A 12,997-nucleotide genomic window follows, 5' to 3' on the forward strand; every position below is an offset into this window, starting at 1 on the left:
AAGCTGAGTCTTGTTTAGTGGAATGGGGATACAGAAATTTGGAGTGGGGTTGAGTACAGAATCCATGGCAAAATCCAGAAAACAGGATTTAGACACAATGATGAAAAATTGCACATGCCAGTGTATAAACAAATATAAATTCTGACTGAAGCGTAAAGATACCACTTCACAGCTATTTCCTTTTTAAAAACAGGGAAAATGCCTTTTTTTGACAACTAGTTAGACAATTTGTATACTTTTATCAATTAAAAGTTTATATGAAGAATGCAGGATATTTCAGTGAACCATATTTAACAGGATAGGATAAAGTTCCCATAAAATTCCAATAAAAGAATTAAACATGTTGCATACTGAGGGGGAAGGGGAAGTTCCTCATAGTGAGACGAGAGTTGTGAGAATGTGAGCATCAGGAGTTTCTACATTCATGGATCCTGTATTTTGGAATCCAACAATACTACCATTACTATAGGCATTGGGACATGCAGCACCAAATCAGCAATATGGTAATTTAGGCTTAGACAACTCACTATAATTTTAAAACATCACGAACAGTACATAGAACTCTTTCATTCAGATGTCTAATTTCCACCCCCAGAACATCTCTTAGTATACTTTTATACTAAGATGAATGTATAACCTTTCAATGACATCATGGCCCAGTAGGCCACTACTAATTAAAATAACCAAATTGGAAATCTTAGTTTTAGGTTTGACATTACTCGTTAATTGTTATTTCTGAAACTAGACCAAACACTGAATAGGTCCACTTTTTATATATTGGGAAACTCACCTAAAACAGTGAAATTAAAGTCCATACATCTTTTCCCCCTTCTCTGTCACAACTGTAACACACATTTCTAAAGTTCCTTTGGTGATTTTGGTGCAAGTTCACTTTTTTCTTTTCTTTATCAATAATCAACACAGAATTCTCCATTCATCATCTTGGTATTTTTAAAAAATCTTCTCATGATTGGAAGTCTTGTCTCTAGATATCGCTCTACAGATCAAGATGTAACTCTACAGCATTAAGCTGGAGGATCATGGGTTAATGATTTAACAAAAGAAGAAGTGCAGATTGTGGCCTGCAATAATAATATAGATTTGAAATGTAAGATTTAAGGGAAGTGCTGATAGCTGTTATTGAATGCTTCAACTGCACCAGTGTGAAATCAGAGATCTGTTTTGTACCAGTTAAGTGATGCACCAAAATCTCTCAAAGCATTTTCATAAAGTATAAAGATAAAAACAACATTATTCTACTACTTTTCCACATCACATATTTAACCTCCTTATTTTGAATTTTAATTCCAACTGTAACCACCTACTAAATTCCCACATCACAGCAACTTGCTGGAGCCCCTTAACACCACAAATACAAAAATAGCTTTTGAAATGTTGCAACATTATTTAAATAAAACTCTCCTCACATGATGTAAGCAGTCCATACAAATGGATGATTCATGATAAACATTACTCTCAAACAATCGAACATGGATTTATATTGTTGGGACACTTAAAATTAATAGGTTATCATAAAATTAGGTAACCATGAAATTACTGGCCAATACACTATAGAGGTTTGATCCCCCCTCCCCCATGCTTCCAAGATTTTTACCATAAAGTGACCAGCAGATAGTTATTCAAAGATACCTTTCCCAATACAAGTATTTAAAATTTAAAGATCAGTTTTGGTCATAAATGCTCTATGGTTAGTATTAGAAGACATTAATTAGATCTGCCTTACTTGTATCATGTTACACTGCAACACAAACCTGATACAGATTCTTTTAAAGGTCGTAATAAGAGATTTAGCGCTATTATACACAAGTAGTCTTTGAAGACCATGACATTATTGGAATTTTCAGAATCATTGGGTGGTTAACTATTCTGATAGAAATCACAGAGATATTACTGGGTATAATTTAATATGACAACCAAACCCTTGTAATATTTTATATATTGGTGTTATCTAGCAACAGGGAAGAACTTACAAAAAGAAAGGCATCTTCTTCCAACAACTACGTATCAGTATCTGTAGCCAATTTTCTATTTTGTTTCTTGGCCAGTTGAAATACATTCTAATCAAGACCCTCTTGTTCTTCACCACTGTCCCCTCTTGTATCCATTCTTTTCTCTTTATGGCCATTGTAAATTCTCCTCATCTCCTCTTCATACTTGATAAAGTTTTCCCCAAATCTTGTCCATGCTTTGTATGGGACAGTGATGGTGTTACGGTAGGGAGGCCTCACTTCACTTACCTTCAAAAAAATACCGTACCTGTTGGACCCCACATCAAAGTAGAACCTCTTGTTGTCTACCCTGAAGGAGGTCCCTTCTGGGAGTTCAGGAGGCTCATCACCTCCGCTCCTCCTTTCTTCTATGTCTCCTTCACCATACTCTTCAATGAGCTGGACCAAAGCATCCCTGAACTCAATCATCCCCTGTGCTGGAAGGACAATAGTTTGTTCCTGTCCCAAACTGTGACCAAAATATCCTATCATGCCTGGTCCTCTAATCAAGGTTTGTCTAATCCGTAAGAAACGTCCACGTTGGTTCTCCTTCAGGTCTAGGTAATACTTCCTATTGTCTCTTTCAATATACTCAGTTTTTAAGACGCTGTGAAGATGCTCTTCTGAGCCAACTGATGCTGGAGGTGATGGTGGGTGATGGTGTTGCCGTCTTCTTGAATCTTGCTCTTTGCCATTACCGTGATCATTCCGATGACTCTGGCTGCCTTTTAGGCCCAAATGGGCATAGTGCTCTATGAAATCTCCCAGACAATCCTTTAGCTCAGAAGCTACTGACAAGGAGAGAGTCAGCTTGCTTTTCCTGATATTGTCCTGCCTGCCTCTTCCTATCCAGACTTCTGCTATCTTCAGAAAGCGGCCTCGGGAACTCTGTTTCACATCCAAATAAAACCTCTTTTTTTGGATGTCCACTCTTTTGGAGGCCAGCTCCTGGATCTCCATGCAGCCCGCCTGAGAAGAGGAGGCAGGATAATGATACTGCGGCTGGGACTGGGAGTAAATGCTCCTGTGTAGGCCAGAGCCCCCCACACTCCTTCCTCCTCCTCCTCCTCTGCCTCTCTCCATCTTTAACAATCAACTGAAAACAACAAATATATGACAAAGATGCATAACACCATAGACATCCAGCATGCCTATTCTGCTTTCCCGGCAATAGCCTCTCTGTACATAATTAATTTCACTAGAAAGTTGCTCTCTTGCCTTTTATTCCACTTCTCTCTTGCCTTTTATTCCAACCCACAGTACTGTGGGAGCGAGGGAGAGAGAAACAGAGCCCGTTCAACCCATAAGAGCTATGGATGTTACAAGGGGCAGGGAGGGATTTGGGGCCTTTCCTGACAGGGATACATTGTGGTAAAAGCTTCACATGCAAAATTTCTGAAGGTTATTAATAATTTTAGAGAGAGCATAAATCTTAAGAGAAAAGCGGTGATGTAGGGCTGCCATCCCACTGCCCACCTTCACTGGCCCTGCTTGTGCCTTAAATAGCTTCCCTGCATATAGAAACTTTCGCCAGCTTTTTCCTGGGGAAGGGACTATTATTTAGAAGACATCTGTTAGCAGCCCTGTATTGGGAAGTTTTTAATGTTTGACATTTTACTATGTTTTTTACATGTTTTGTAAGCCGTCCAGAGTGGCTGGGGGAAACCCAGCCAGATGGGACAGGTATTATTATTATTATTATTATTATTATTATTATTAATATATGATACAAAATCCTTCATTTGCTGAATTTCAGCATGTCAGGACTGGGATAGCTCAGTTGGCACAGCACGAGGCTCTGAATCTCAGGGTCAAGAGTTTCAGCGTGGTGGGTTTGAGCCCCACGTTGGGCAAAATATTCCTACATCGCAGGATGGCGGGACTAGATGATCCTCCTTGTCCCTTCCAGCTCTATGATTCTAGGATACAGGATCAGGGCCAGCAAAAAGAAAGAAAGAAAAGGTAACCCTATACCAGCGCCCCTCTTCTGAAATTTCTGCATGTGCTGCTGCTGCCGCCGCCGCCGTTCAAGGCACAAGGTAGCATGCATGCCCTTTGTTGGGGATGCAGGATAACGGGAAGGGGAAACCCCTGGAATAAAGGCCTGCAAAAGGCAAAAAATAAAAATCTTGCCACCCTTCCCGATTACGGGCCTTCCCGCCTCCACAAGCCTCTCTAATTGCTCGGCTGTCTCCCCCCCCCCCCGCCGCCGCCCTCGGCAACAGCCTCCCAGGGTCAAAGCCAACCCCGCTTTTTTCTACCTGCGGGAGCAACCCCCACCCCTCCACCTGACACAGCAGGTGACTGTTCCCACGGACACCCCCTCGTCTCCTCAGGCCGACAGACGCGGCGCTCTCCGTGCTGTGGGGGGGGGATGGGGAGGGAAGGATCACCCGCCGCCATGACACGCAGGCGAGGCGGGCGAGGAGGGAGCCAGGCGAGGGGATACTTACTCCATCTCTTCAGCCGCTCCTCGCCTCCTTCCTTCCTTCCTTCCTCGCTCGCCAGCTAGCCAGTCAGCCGCCGCTGGCCCCCGCAGCGCTCGCCTTCCCCGCGCTGCCGCCCGCAGGGAGCCGGAGAGGAGCATCCCCGGCCGGGCAGGTCCTACCGCCCGCCCGGCTCGCCTCCCTTCGCCTCCCGCCGCCTCAGGTTCGTTTCCTCCGCCGGGAAGCCCGGACGGAGCCCGCTCTCCGCGCAAGTGGCGGAAGGAGCAGGGCGACGAGCGGGGAGAGGGCCCCGGGGGTTCGTTTCCCGTCGCCAAAGCCTACCGGCCTCCTCTCCCGCCTCCCCTCACAGAACCGCAAACTACAAGCCCCAGAATGCCGTGCGGGTGCTAGAGGCCGGCGGGCGCGGAAAGCGCTACGCGCATGCGTCTCACCTCATTTCACCTTCTAGAGTTGACAGCTGCGGAAAAGGGAGGGAGGGCGAAGGGATGGGCTGGAGAGGCGCGGTAAGCGACGTCATTCTGTTGCGACAGTAGCGTCGGCGGCTTGTGACGGCTATTTAGCGGGTCTGGCGGGAAAGGTTGCTAGGATGAGGGTGAGGATCCCAGGGAAGGCTTAGATCAGGTGAGTTGTCCAACGCCGAGCCTTCTTCGGACTGGCAATGTCTATGACTGGGTTGAATAAGGTTGTGTGTACACGCAGAAATTGATTGTGTAACTTCTGAGCCCTTTGCACTGGTTCCATACTCGCATAGTTACTTCAGTTTGCAGTGTTGTTAGGCTGGACACCTATGCACTTACCTGGCAGCAAGTTACATTTTTTAAAACGGGAGGAGGGTTTACTTCTCAGGAAACGTGTATAATATGAATTAATAATAATAATTAATAATAACAATAATTTATTATTTAAACCCCGCCCATTTGACTGGGCTTCCCCAGGCACTCTGGGCGGCTTTCAACAAAATACTAAAATACAGTAATGCAGCAAACATTAAAAGCTTCCCTAAACAGGGCTGTCTTCTGACTGTATTATAATAATAATAATAATAATAATAATAATAATAATAATAATAAAATTATAATAATAATAATTTATTATTTATACCCCGCCCATCTGGCTGGGTTTCCCCAGCCACTCTGGGCGGCTTCCAACTGAATATTAAAAACAGTACAGCATCAGACATTAAAAACTTCCCTAAAGAGGGCTGCCTTCAGTTGTCTTTTAAAAGTAAAATAGTTGTTTATTGCTTTGACATCGCAATGAGGGAACCACCAGAAGGCCCTCGGCACTGGATCTCAGTGTCCGGGCTGAACGATGGGGGTGGAGACGCTCCTTCAGGTATACAGGACCGAGGCCGTTTAGGGTCGTAACATTACAAATTATTCCTAAACACACTTTCTGTGGAATAAGTCCTTTTTACCTATCATAGACCTATATCTGGGTATGTGTATCTAATACTGCTCTTCTGTGAGTTCTACCTTACTTACGTGTATACAGTATTTGATCATGTATTGTATTTTGCTTTTTAAGGGAAAGGGTTAGAGATGCCTGGGAGTGGGCCTCAGCCAATAGAATGGCTGGGGCAGGTTCCACAGGGGGAGATGTATTGGGACACCCGATCTCAGTGATCACAGGCAGGAGGAGGAGTTATGCCAAGACCAGACCATGTCATTTCTGAGGAGGCAGGCTTAGTCGTTGTTTGAGGACTGTCCCTGCCTCCACGTCTGGTCCTGACCGGAAGGATACTGGACTCAGCAAGGGAAACCCACATGACCTGAAAGTGTTGCTGTGCAATGCCAGGTCAATGATGAATAAAACCACTGCCATCACGACCTGATTGTGGATGGAGGATTTGACCTGGCATGTGTGACAAAGACCTGGTTGGATGAAGCAGATGGGCCTGTCCTTGCCCCTGCTTGTCCACCAGGTTTCTCTTACGCACAGCAACCCAGGTCATGTGGGCGGGGAGGGGGGGTTGCAGTGATTTTTAGGAAGTCAGTAGTCTGCACCAGATGTCCTATTGGGAAGACCCAGTTTTCTGAGTGCGTGTTCTGGAAGCTGGGCAATAAGGGCAGTACCGGATTCCTTTTGCTGTACCGACCTCCCCGCTGCACCAAGGATTCCCTGCCCAAGCTGCTTTCAGGAGGTAGACTCCACCGTGGGAGAAGGGCCAGGGCGGGAGAGTGCTAGAGTCCTGTCTAGTCTTGTTACATGGGATCAATTCCAATCTGTTACCTCCGAGGATGTGGACAGGCTGCTTGGACAAGTGAAACCGACCACCTGTCTCCTTGATCCTTCCCCCTCCTGGCTGATAAAAGTGAGCTGGGAAGGGCTGGGCGATGGCCTCTGCGGGGTAGTGAATGCTTCCCTCTGTGAGGGAGCCTTCCCAGACCCACTGAAAGAGGCGGTCATTAAACCGCTTCTTTAAAAAAACATCTTTAGACCCGGCCAATATGGTCAACTATCGCCCAGTCTCAAATCTACCATTCTTGCGCAAGGTGAGTGAGTGGGTGGTTGCTGAACAACTCCAAGCACGCCTGGAGGATGCGGACCATTTGGATCCCTTCCAGTCGGGATTCAGGCCTCACTATGGGACTGAAACTGCCTTGGTCGCGCTGGTTGATGATCTCCAACGGGCTAGGGACAAAGGTGAGAGCTGTTTCCTAGTTCTGTTGGCTCTCTCAGCGGCCTTTGACACCGTCGACCATAATATCCTTCTGGACCGTCTAGAGGGGCTGGGGGCACTGTTATACGGTGGTTCCGCTCCTTTCTCCTGGGCTGTGTCCAGAAAGTGGTGTTGGAGGAGGAGTGTTCAGACCCCTGGGCTCTCACTTGTGGGGTGTCTTAGGGTTCTGTCCTCTCCCCCATGCTTTTTAATATCTATATGAAGCTGCTGGGAGAGATCATCAGGGGGTTTGGGCTGGGTGTTCATCAGTATGCAGATGACACCCAGCTCTACCTCTCTTTCAAATCAGAACCAGTGAAGGCGGTGAAGGTCCTGTGTGAGTGCCTGGAGGTGGTTAGAGGATGGATGGCAGCTAACAGATTGAGGTTGAATCCTGACAAGAAAGAAGTACTGTTTTGGGGGCACAGGGGGCAGGCGGATGTGGTCCTGAATGGGGTAACTGTGCCCTTGAAGGACCAGGTGCGCAGCCTGGGAGTCATTTTGGACTCACAGCTGTCCATGGAGGCGCAGGTTAATTCTGTGTCCAGGGCGGCTGTCTACCAGCTCCATCTGGTATGCAGGCTGAGACCCTATCTGCCCACAGACTGTCTCGCCAGAGTGGTGCATGCTCTAGTTATCTCCCGCTTGGACTACTGCAATGTGCTCTACGTGGGGCTACCTTTGAAGGTGACCCGGAAACTGCAATTAATCCAGAATGCGGCAGCTAGACTGGTGACTGGGAGCGGCCGCCGAGACCATATAACACCGGTCTTGAAAGACCTACATTGGCTCCCAGTACGTTTCCGAGCACAATTCAAAGTGTTGGTGCTGACCTTTAAAGCCCTAAACGGCCTCGGTCCAGTATATCTGAAGGAGCGTCTCCTCCCCCATCGTTCTGCCCGGACACTGAGGTCCAGCTCCGAGGGCCTTCTGGCGGTTCCCTCACTGCGAGAGGCCAAGTTACAGGGAACCAGGCAGAGGGCCTTCTCGGTAGTGGCGCCCACCCTGTGGAACACCCTCCCTTCAGATATGAGGGAAATAAGCAGCTATCCTATCTTTAAAAGACATCTGAAGGCAGCCCTGTTTAGGGAAGTTTTTAATATTTAATGCTGTATTGTTTTTAACACTTGATTGGGAGCCACCCAGAGTGGCTGGGGAAACTCATCCAGATGGTGGGGTATAAATAATAAATTATTAAAATATTATTATAACCTAACCGTGTCTACTTAGGAGTAAGTGTTATTCAATTAAATGGGGTTTATTCCCACATAAATGGGATTATGATTGCAATTTAACAGTTCCCCCTTTGAATATTTTACGGTTAAGCAATATCTTTTCTTTATATTATTTACTTATGTGGAAAACTTATATTCTGACTTTCCCCCAAATAACTGATTGGAATGGATTGACCTATGCCACACCAATCATTTCATATTAGACTGAGCCAAGTTGCATGCTTGTTATTTCTTCTATTCCAGTTAACATACAAATCCAAACAAATTTGATAGGAATATGGATTCTTCATCAAATAAACTACCTCAGTGGATGACTGAACAGGCCAAAGGGGACAGAAAGGTAAGGAATGGGAATATGCTTGATTCACACAAGAGGACAAGAACAAAAACAGCAGTAAAAAGTGGCAGACTCTGAAATGCAGCACTGATTGTACTTCTGTGTGCAGTTTCTAATTAGCAAATCACATAGAATTTTTCCGTTTCATGGAAAAATGTAAAACTACTGCATTTCTTAGATTTATTATGTCCCAAATAGTGTTGATGTTAGCTTGATACCATTGCTCATGAGGACTGGGTGTTGTGATTGCATGACTTGAAAAGTATTCCAAAAGAACAGTCATCAGTGACTCTCCTTAAGGTTTGCAGGTTGAGTAGTGGATATTGAGTTGATGACATGGCATGTGGAGACATAGCAAATAATCTCTGTGTTGGAAGCTGTATATGTTTTATATATGTGTGGGGCAAAGCATTTTCTTGGTATGCATTGGATGCATTAACTTCTCTAATTACCTATCGACAGAAATTGTTGTGATGCTTTTGTAACCTGGACAGGAAGGCAAGCGCACTGTGACCTGTGCCAGTATGATTGATCTGAAAAACCATTTCTTAGACATCCTTTACAACAAGCTCTCTTTTGCATTTTTATGAACCAGAATAATCCAGTCCATCGGAGTGCCCTGGAAGACAACCTTCCCTTCTTAGAATTCCATGGTTCCGTTGTTTACAGCTATAATGCAAACGATTGTTCCTTACTCTCAGAGGATATTGCGTAAGAGACTGAAAGTTTAATTTAAACTGCTAACCCTATGGCATCTCATTTTTGTAAGCTAAAAAATAAATAAATTTATGTTCATTAGGCTGTTATAGACAAATCTGATCCAAATGTGGGAGCCACCTCCAAAATCTAGTAATAAGGGCCATTAATTGAAAGAGGTATGATGTCCTCAATATTTCTCTCTCTCTCTCTCTCTCTCTCTCTCTCTCTCTCTCTCACACACACACACACACACACACACACACAATCAATCAATTAAAAAAATGAAGGACACCCCCCCCTTGCAAAGATTTATACAGTCTTTCATGTCAAGTTAGTTCTAACGATCCTTGCAAGTACTAGGTCTGGCACAGAACTGATAAAATAGTCATGCAGTATTTCTTGAAAGAAGAAAAGACACTAACAAATATTACCTGTGCAAATCTATGCCCTCTAATTTTAGGAAGGCTTGCTTCTGAATAATCCTGCACAGGATTGAACTGTACTAATCCTGTTAATGCCTTTTATCTTCTAGTACAACCTTATCCTATGGAGCTGCATTAGGATTTGACATTGAATGGCCGCCATGCTACACTAAAGGGAAGGAGGGCAAAGTTGCTTTAATCCAACTCTGTGGATCTGAACAAAAGTGCTATTTGTTTCACATCTCTTCTATGTCAAGTCAGTACTGTGTAGTTAATCTCTCAACAAAACGTACTTGTTAAGTTGTCCTTTCATCTAAGCTGTAGCTCAGTTTGTTTGCTTTGTTGAACACTATTTTGTAAAGCAGCAAAACGCCTGCTCTCACAATAGTAGGACGTTTTGTACCCTGGCAATCCAAACTCTAACCAAGAAAAGCTGGACTTGCTTAACTTATGCAATGTGAGAACCATCTTGGTGGATTTCAGTGTTCAGGAAGGTTCTGTAATCCTTCCCACAGTGGAATACCGGTCAAATATATAACTCTATATAACTGTACCATGCGGTTCTACTGCATATGTATAGTACAGACTCATGCTGAGTATTTTGCAGTTGTGGAGGGAGAGAAGTCCTCACTATGTCAAGTGTGATATCTACCTGAAGGGATCCTGATCTCCATGATGCCTAGTGTGATAATCTTTTCCGTTGTAGCAAATCTGATCAGATTTCTTTTCAGACAAAATATTGCTTTTATTGATGTGTAAACTGGAAAGTTCAGAGGTGTCAGTTTAGCACAACAATTTAAATTGCTTCATTCTGTTGAGGGAGGAGAGAGTAGGATTCATAGTGCAGAAGGAAGTACAGTTGGAATTTATCATTTCACAGCATATCTCTGCCTGTAAAGTTCCACTACTTTTATCTCTCAGATCAAAAAGAAGCAATATCTAGAAACGGGCATTCAGTATTTTTCTGCTGTGTAGGAAAGACATGCTCAAATTTCCTGCTACTGCTTTTCTGTCAGTGTTTGTAAAAAGCAAAAAAAGGTTCTGACCTCCCTTTTTTGCCTCAGCCTGGTCCTCGGACCCTTGTCGGCATAAAAGAGTCCACGAGAAAAGTATCCTTGCAGAGTTTTATTCTTATAAGTCTTTGTGCAAAAGCGACTGACACACTATACACATCAACACTAACTAACCAACCAACCCAACCAACAAACTAACATTTCTCACTCTATATATACAACCTGGTGCAGGCCGCTGACTCATGCTGACCCAGCTTTATTCGCATTAAAGAAACAGTGGCCATTTTAGCAGTGACATTTTCTTGGTTCCCAGGGCCTTCCAGGTCCAAAGTGGTGGCAGAAAGAGAATATTATAGCAGCTACGTGTTGAGAGTGCTTTAAAAATCAATCCTCCTTCCCAGGGCATCTGGGAATTATAGCTCTCTGAGGGAAATAAAGGTAAAGGTAAAGGAACCCCTGACCATTAGGTCCAGTCGTGACCGACTCTGGGGTTGTGGCGCTCATCTCGCTTTACTGGCCGAGGGAGCTGGCACACAGCTTCCGGGTCATGTGGCCAGCATGACTAAGCCGCTTCTGGCAAACCAGAGCAGTACACGGAAAAACCGTTTACCTTCCCGCTGGAGCGGTACCTATTTATCTGCTTGCACTTTTAGGTGCTTTCGAACTGCTAGGTTGGCAGAAGCAGGGACCGAGCAATGGGAGCTCACCCCGTCGCGGGGATTCGAACCGCCGACCTTCTGATCAGCAAGTCCTAGGCTCTGTGGTTTAACCCACAGTGCCACCTGCGTCCCCTGAGGGAAATATGGGTATCCTAACTCCTCTCTGCACTCTAGACAAACTATATTCCCCATGTTTCTTTGGGTGACGCCATGAATGTATAAAGTGGTATCGTAGTGCTTTAAATGTGGGGTGCTGGTGGGACCGAAGACTGTGTGGCTGTTCCTGAACTGGAAAAAGTTGTTTTGGCTGCAGTTTTCTGTTCCTAGCAAGGGATTTTTGGGGACACCAATTCCTCAGCTGCTGGTGTTTCTTCTCCTCACTTAGGTCAGGTTGTTTGGGGAGGTGACACTGGTTTCTTCATGCTCGGTTTCTTTTGCTCCCACTGAGCCTGTGAACCAAAGCTCAGTGCTTCAGATTCAGTGCTATCCATTATGTATCAATGCATACACAGTACTTCAACTCTGTAGCTAATATTCATGTCTCCTGTCTGTTTCTGGGCTGAACCTAAGTTCTTTAGAATTTGTGAGCTGTATCTCTAGATCAGCTGGTGAATATAGTCAGAATTCTCTTGGGATGAAGGGTGGGGTAAAAAAATATATAATGAAATATTCTGTTGTTTATTCAGCACTTCTAGCTGAAAATATCTTTTTTTTGGGTGGGTAGGTAATTTAATGTATAGCTGAGGTGGTCAGCTGTGGTAGAGACCAGAATAACATAATTTACTTCTTTCTTTTTTTTAAAAAAAAAGCATTGTGAGAAGCCTAAGGTTACATTAAATAGATAGGATATACATTCCTTAAGTGGTTATTTTAAAAATGTGCATACTTGATCTTTTCAGACTTTCCTTTGGCACTAAAAAAATTGCTTGAAAGTAACACTATTAAAAAAGTTGGGGTTGGTATCGAAGGGGATAAATGGAAGCTGATGCGTGATTTTGAAATCAAGTTGGAGAGCCTTGTGGACCTGGGTGACCTTGCTAATGAAAAGGTAATAATAAATCTTTGTTATTAGAGTGGATACTCAACAGAGAAGTTATAGAAAATCAGCTATGTAGGCGAGAAACCCCATGCTGTGTATTTAGACTAACATTGCTGGATGAATCTCCTGCAGCTGGTGAGATCTTAAATTTTAAATGTAAAACACGGTAAAATGAAAATGGATATCCCATAATGAGATCCTTTTAGGATCAATGTTCGTATTGTGCCTAATACTTCCTTCTCCTTCGCTTTTGCTTATTGGACTGTATTTCCATTCTGCATTATATGAAACTTTGTGATTTTTAAAATAATAATAATATTGAGGAACTACTATGGTTGCTGGCCTCAGATCAGCCTAGTGCAAAGAATTCATTTCCCAGACTATGAATCTATAGGGATTTAGAGAGACTGATAATGGACCGTCTCAGTAGCTAGAAATGTCACTTTCCACAAATCTGGGACGAGCCTTCTTGCTT

At 44.1% G+C, this 12,997-nt stretch overlaps 2 protein-coding genes across 5 annotated transcripts in view; one reads left to right on the top strand and one right to left on the bottom strand.

The window, feature by feature from the left end:
* The window catches only part of PURG (purine rich element binding protein G), a 164,344-nt gene extending 159,500 nt beyond the window's left edge, over positions 1 to 4,844 (bottom strand). Inside the window, exons 1-2 of one of the 3 annotated variants that reach the window (XR_008328148.1) lie at positions 4,463 to 4,844; positions 787 to 3,105 (exon numbers count right to left, since the gene is read on the bottom strand). Coding sequence is in view for 2 of the 3 variants with exons in the window: in XM_053370430.1 (XP_053226405.1) it covers positions 2,079 to 3,092 (1,014 nt within the window). In the remaining variant the exon portion in view is untranslated. Of the gene's footprint in view, positions 1 to 331; positions 3,106 to 4,462 lie in introns of those variants that run through there. The other 2 variants (XM_053370430.1, XM_053370431.1) reach the window with 2 other exon arrangements.
* A 123-nt stretch (positions 4,845 to 4,967) lies between these two features.
* Positions 4,968 to 12,997, top strand: part of WRN (WRN RecQ like helicase) — a 66,432-nt gene continuing 58,402 nt past the window's right edge. The window contains exons 1-5 of one of the 2 annotated variants that reach the window (XM_053370413.1): positions 4,968 to 5,077; positions 8,597 to 8,693; positions 9,286 to 9,401; positions 9,922 to 10,067; positions 12,383 to 12,531. In XM_053370413.1, the coding sequence (XP_053226388.1) occupies positions 8,631 to 8,693; positions 9,286 to 9,401; positions 9,922 to 10,067; positions 12,383 to 12,531 (474 nt within the window). In that variant the 5' untranslated portion in view covers positions 4,968 to 5,077; positions 8,597 to 8,630. Of the gene's footprint in view, positions 5,078 to 8,596; positions 8,694 to 9,285; positions 9,402 to 9,921; positions 10,068 to 12,382; positions 12,532 to 12,997 lie in introns of those variants that run through there. The other variant, XM_053370414.1, reaches the window with a different exon arrangement.

The sequence above is a fragment of the Podarcis raffonei genome, chromosome 17, assembly GCF_027172205.1.
Source record: "Podarcis raffonei isolate rPodRaf1 chromosome 17, rPodRaf1.pri, whole genome shotgun sequence".
Classification (NCBI taxonomy): Eukaryota; Metazoa; Chordata; class Lepidosauria; order Squamata; family Lacertidae; genus Podarcis; species Podarcis raffonei.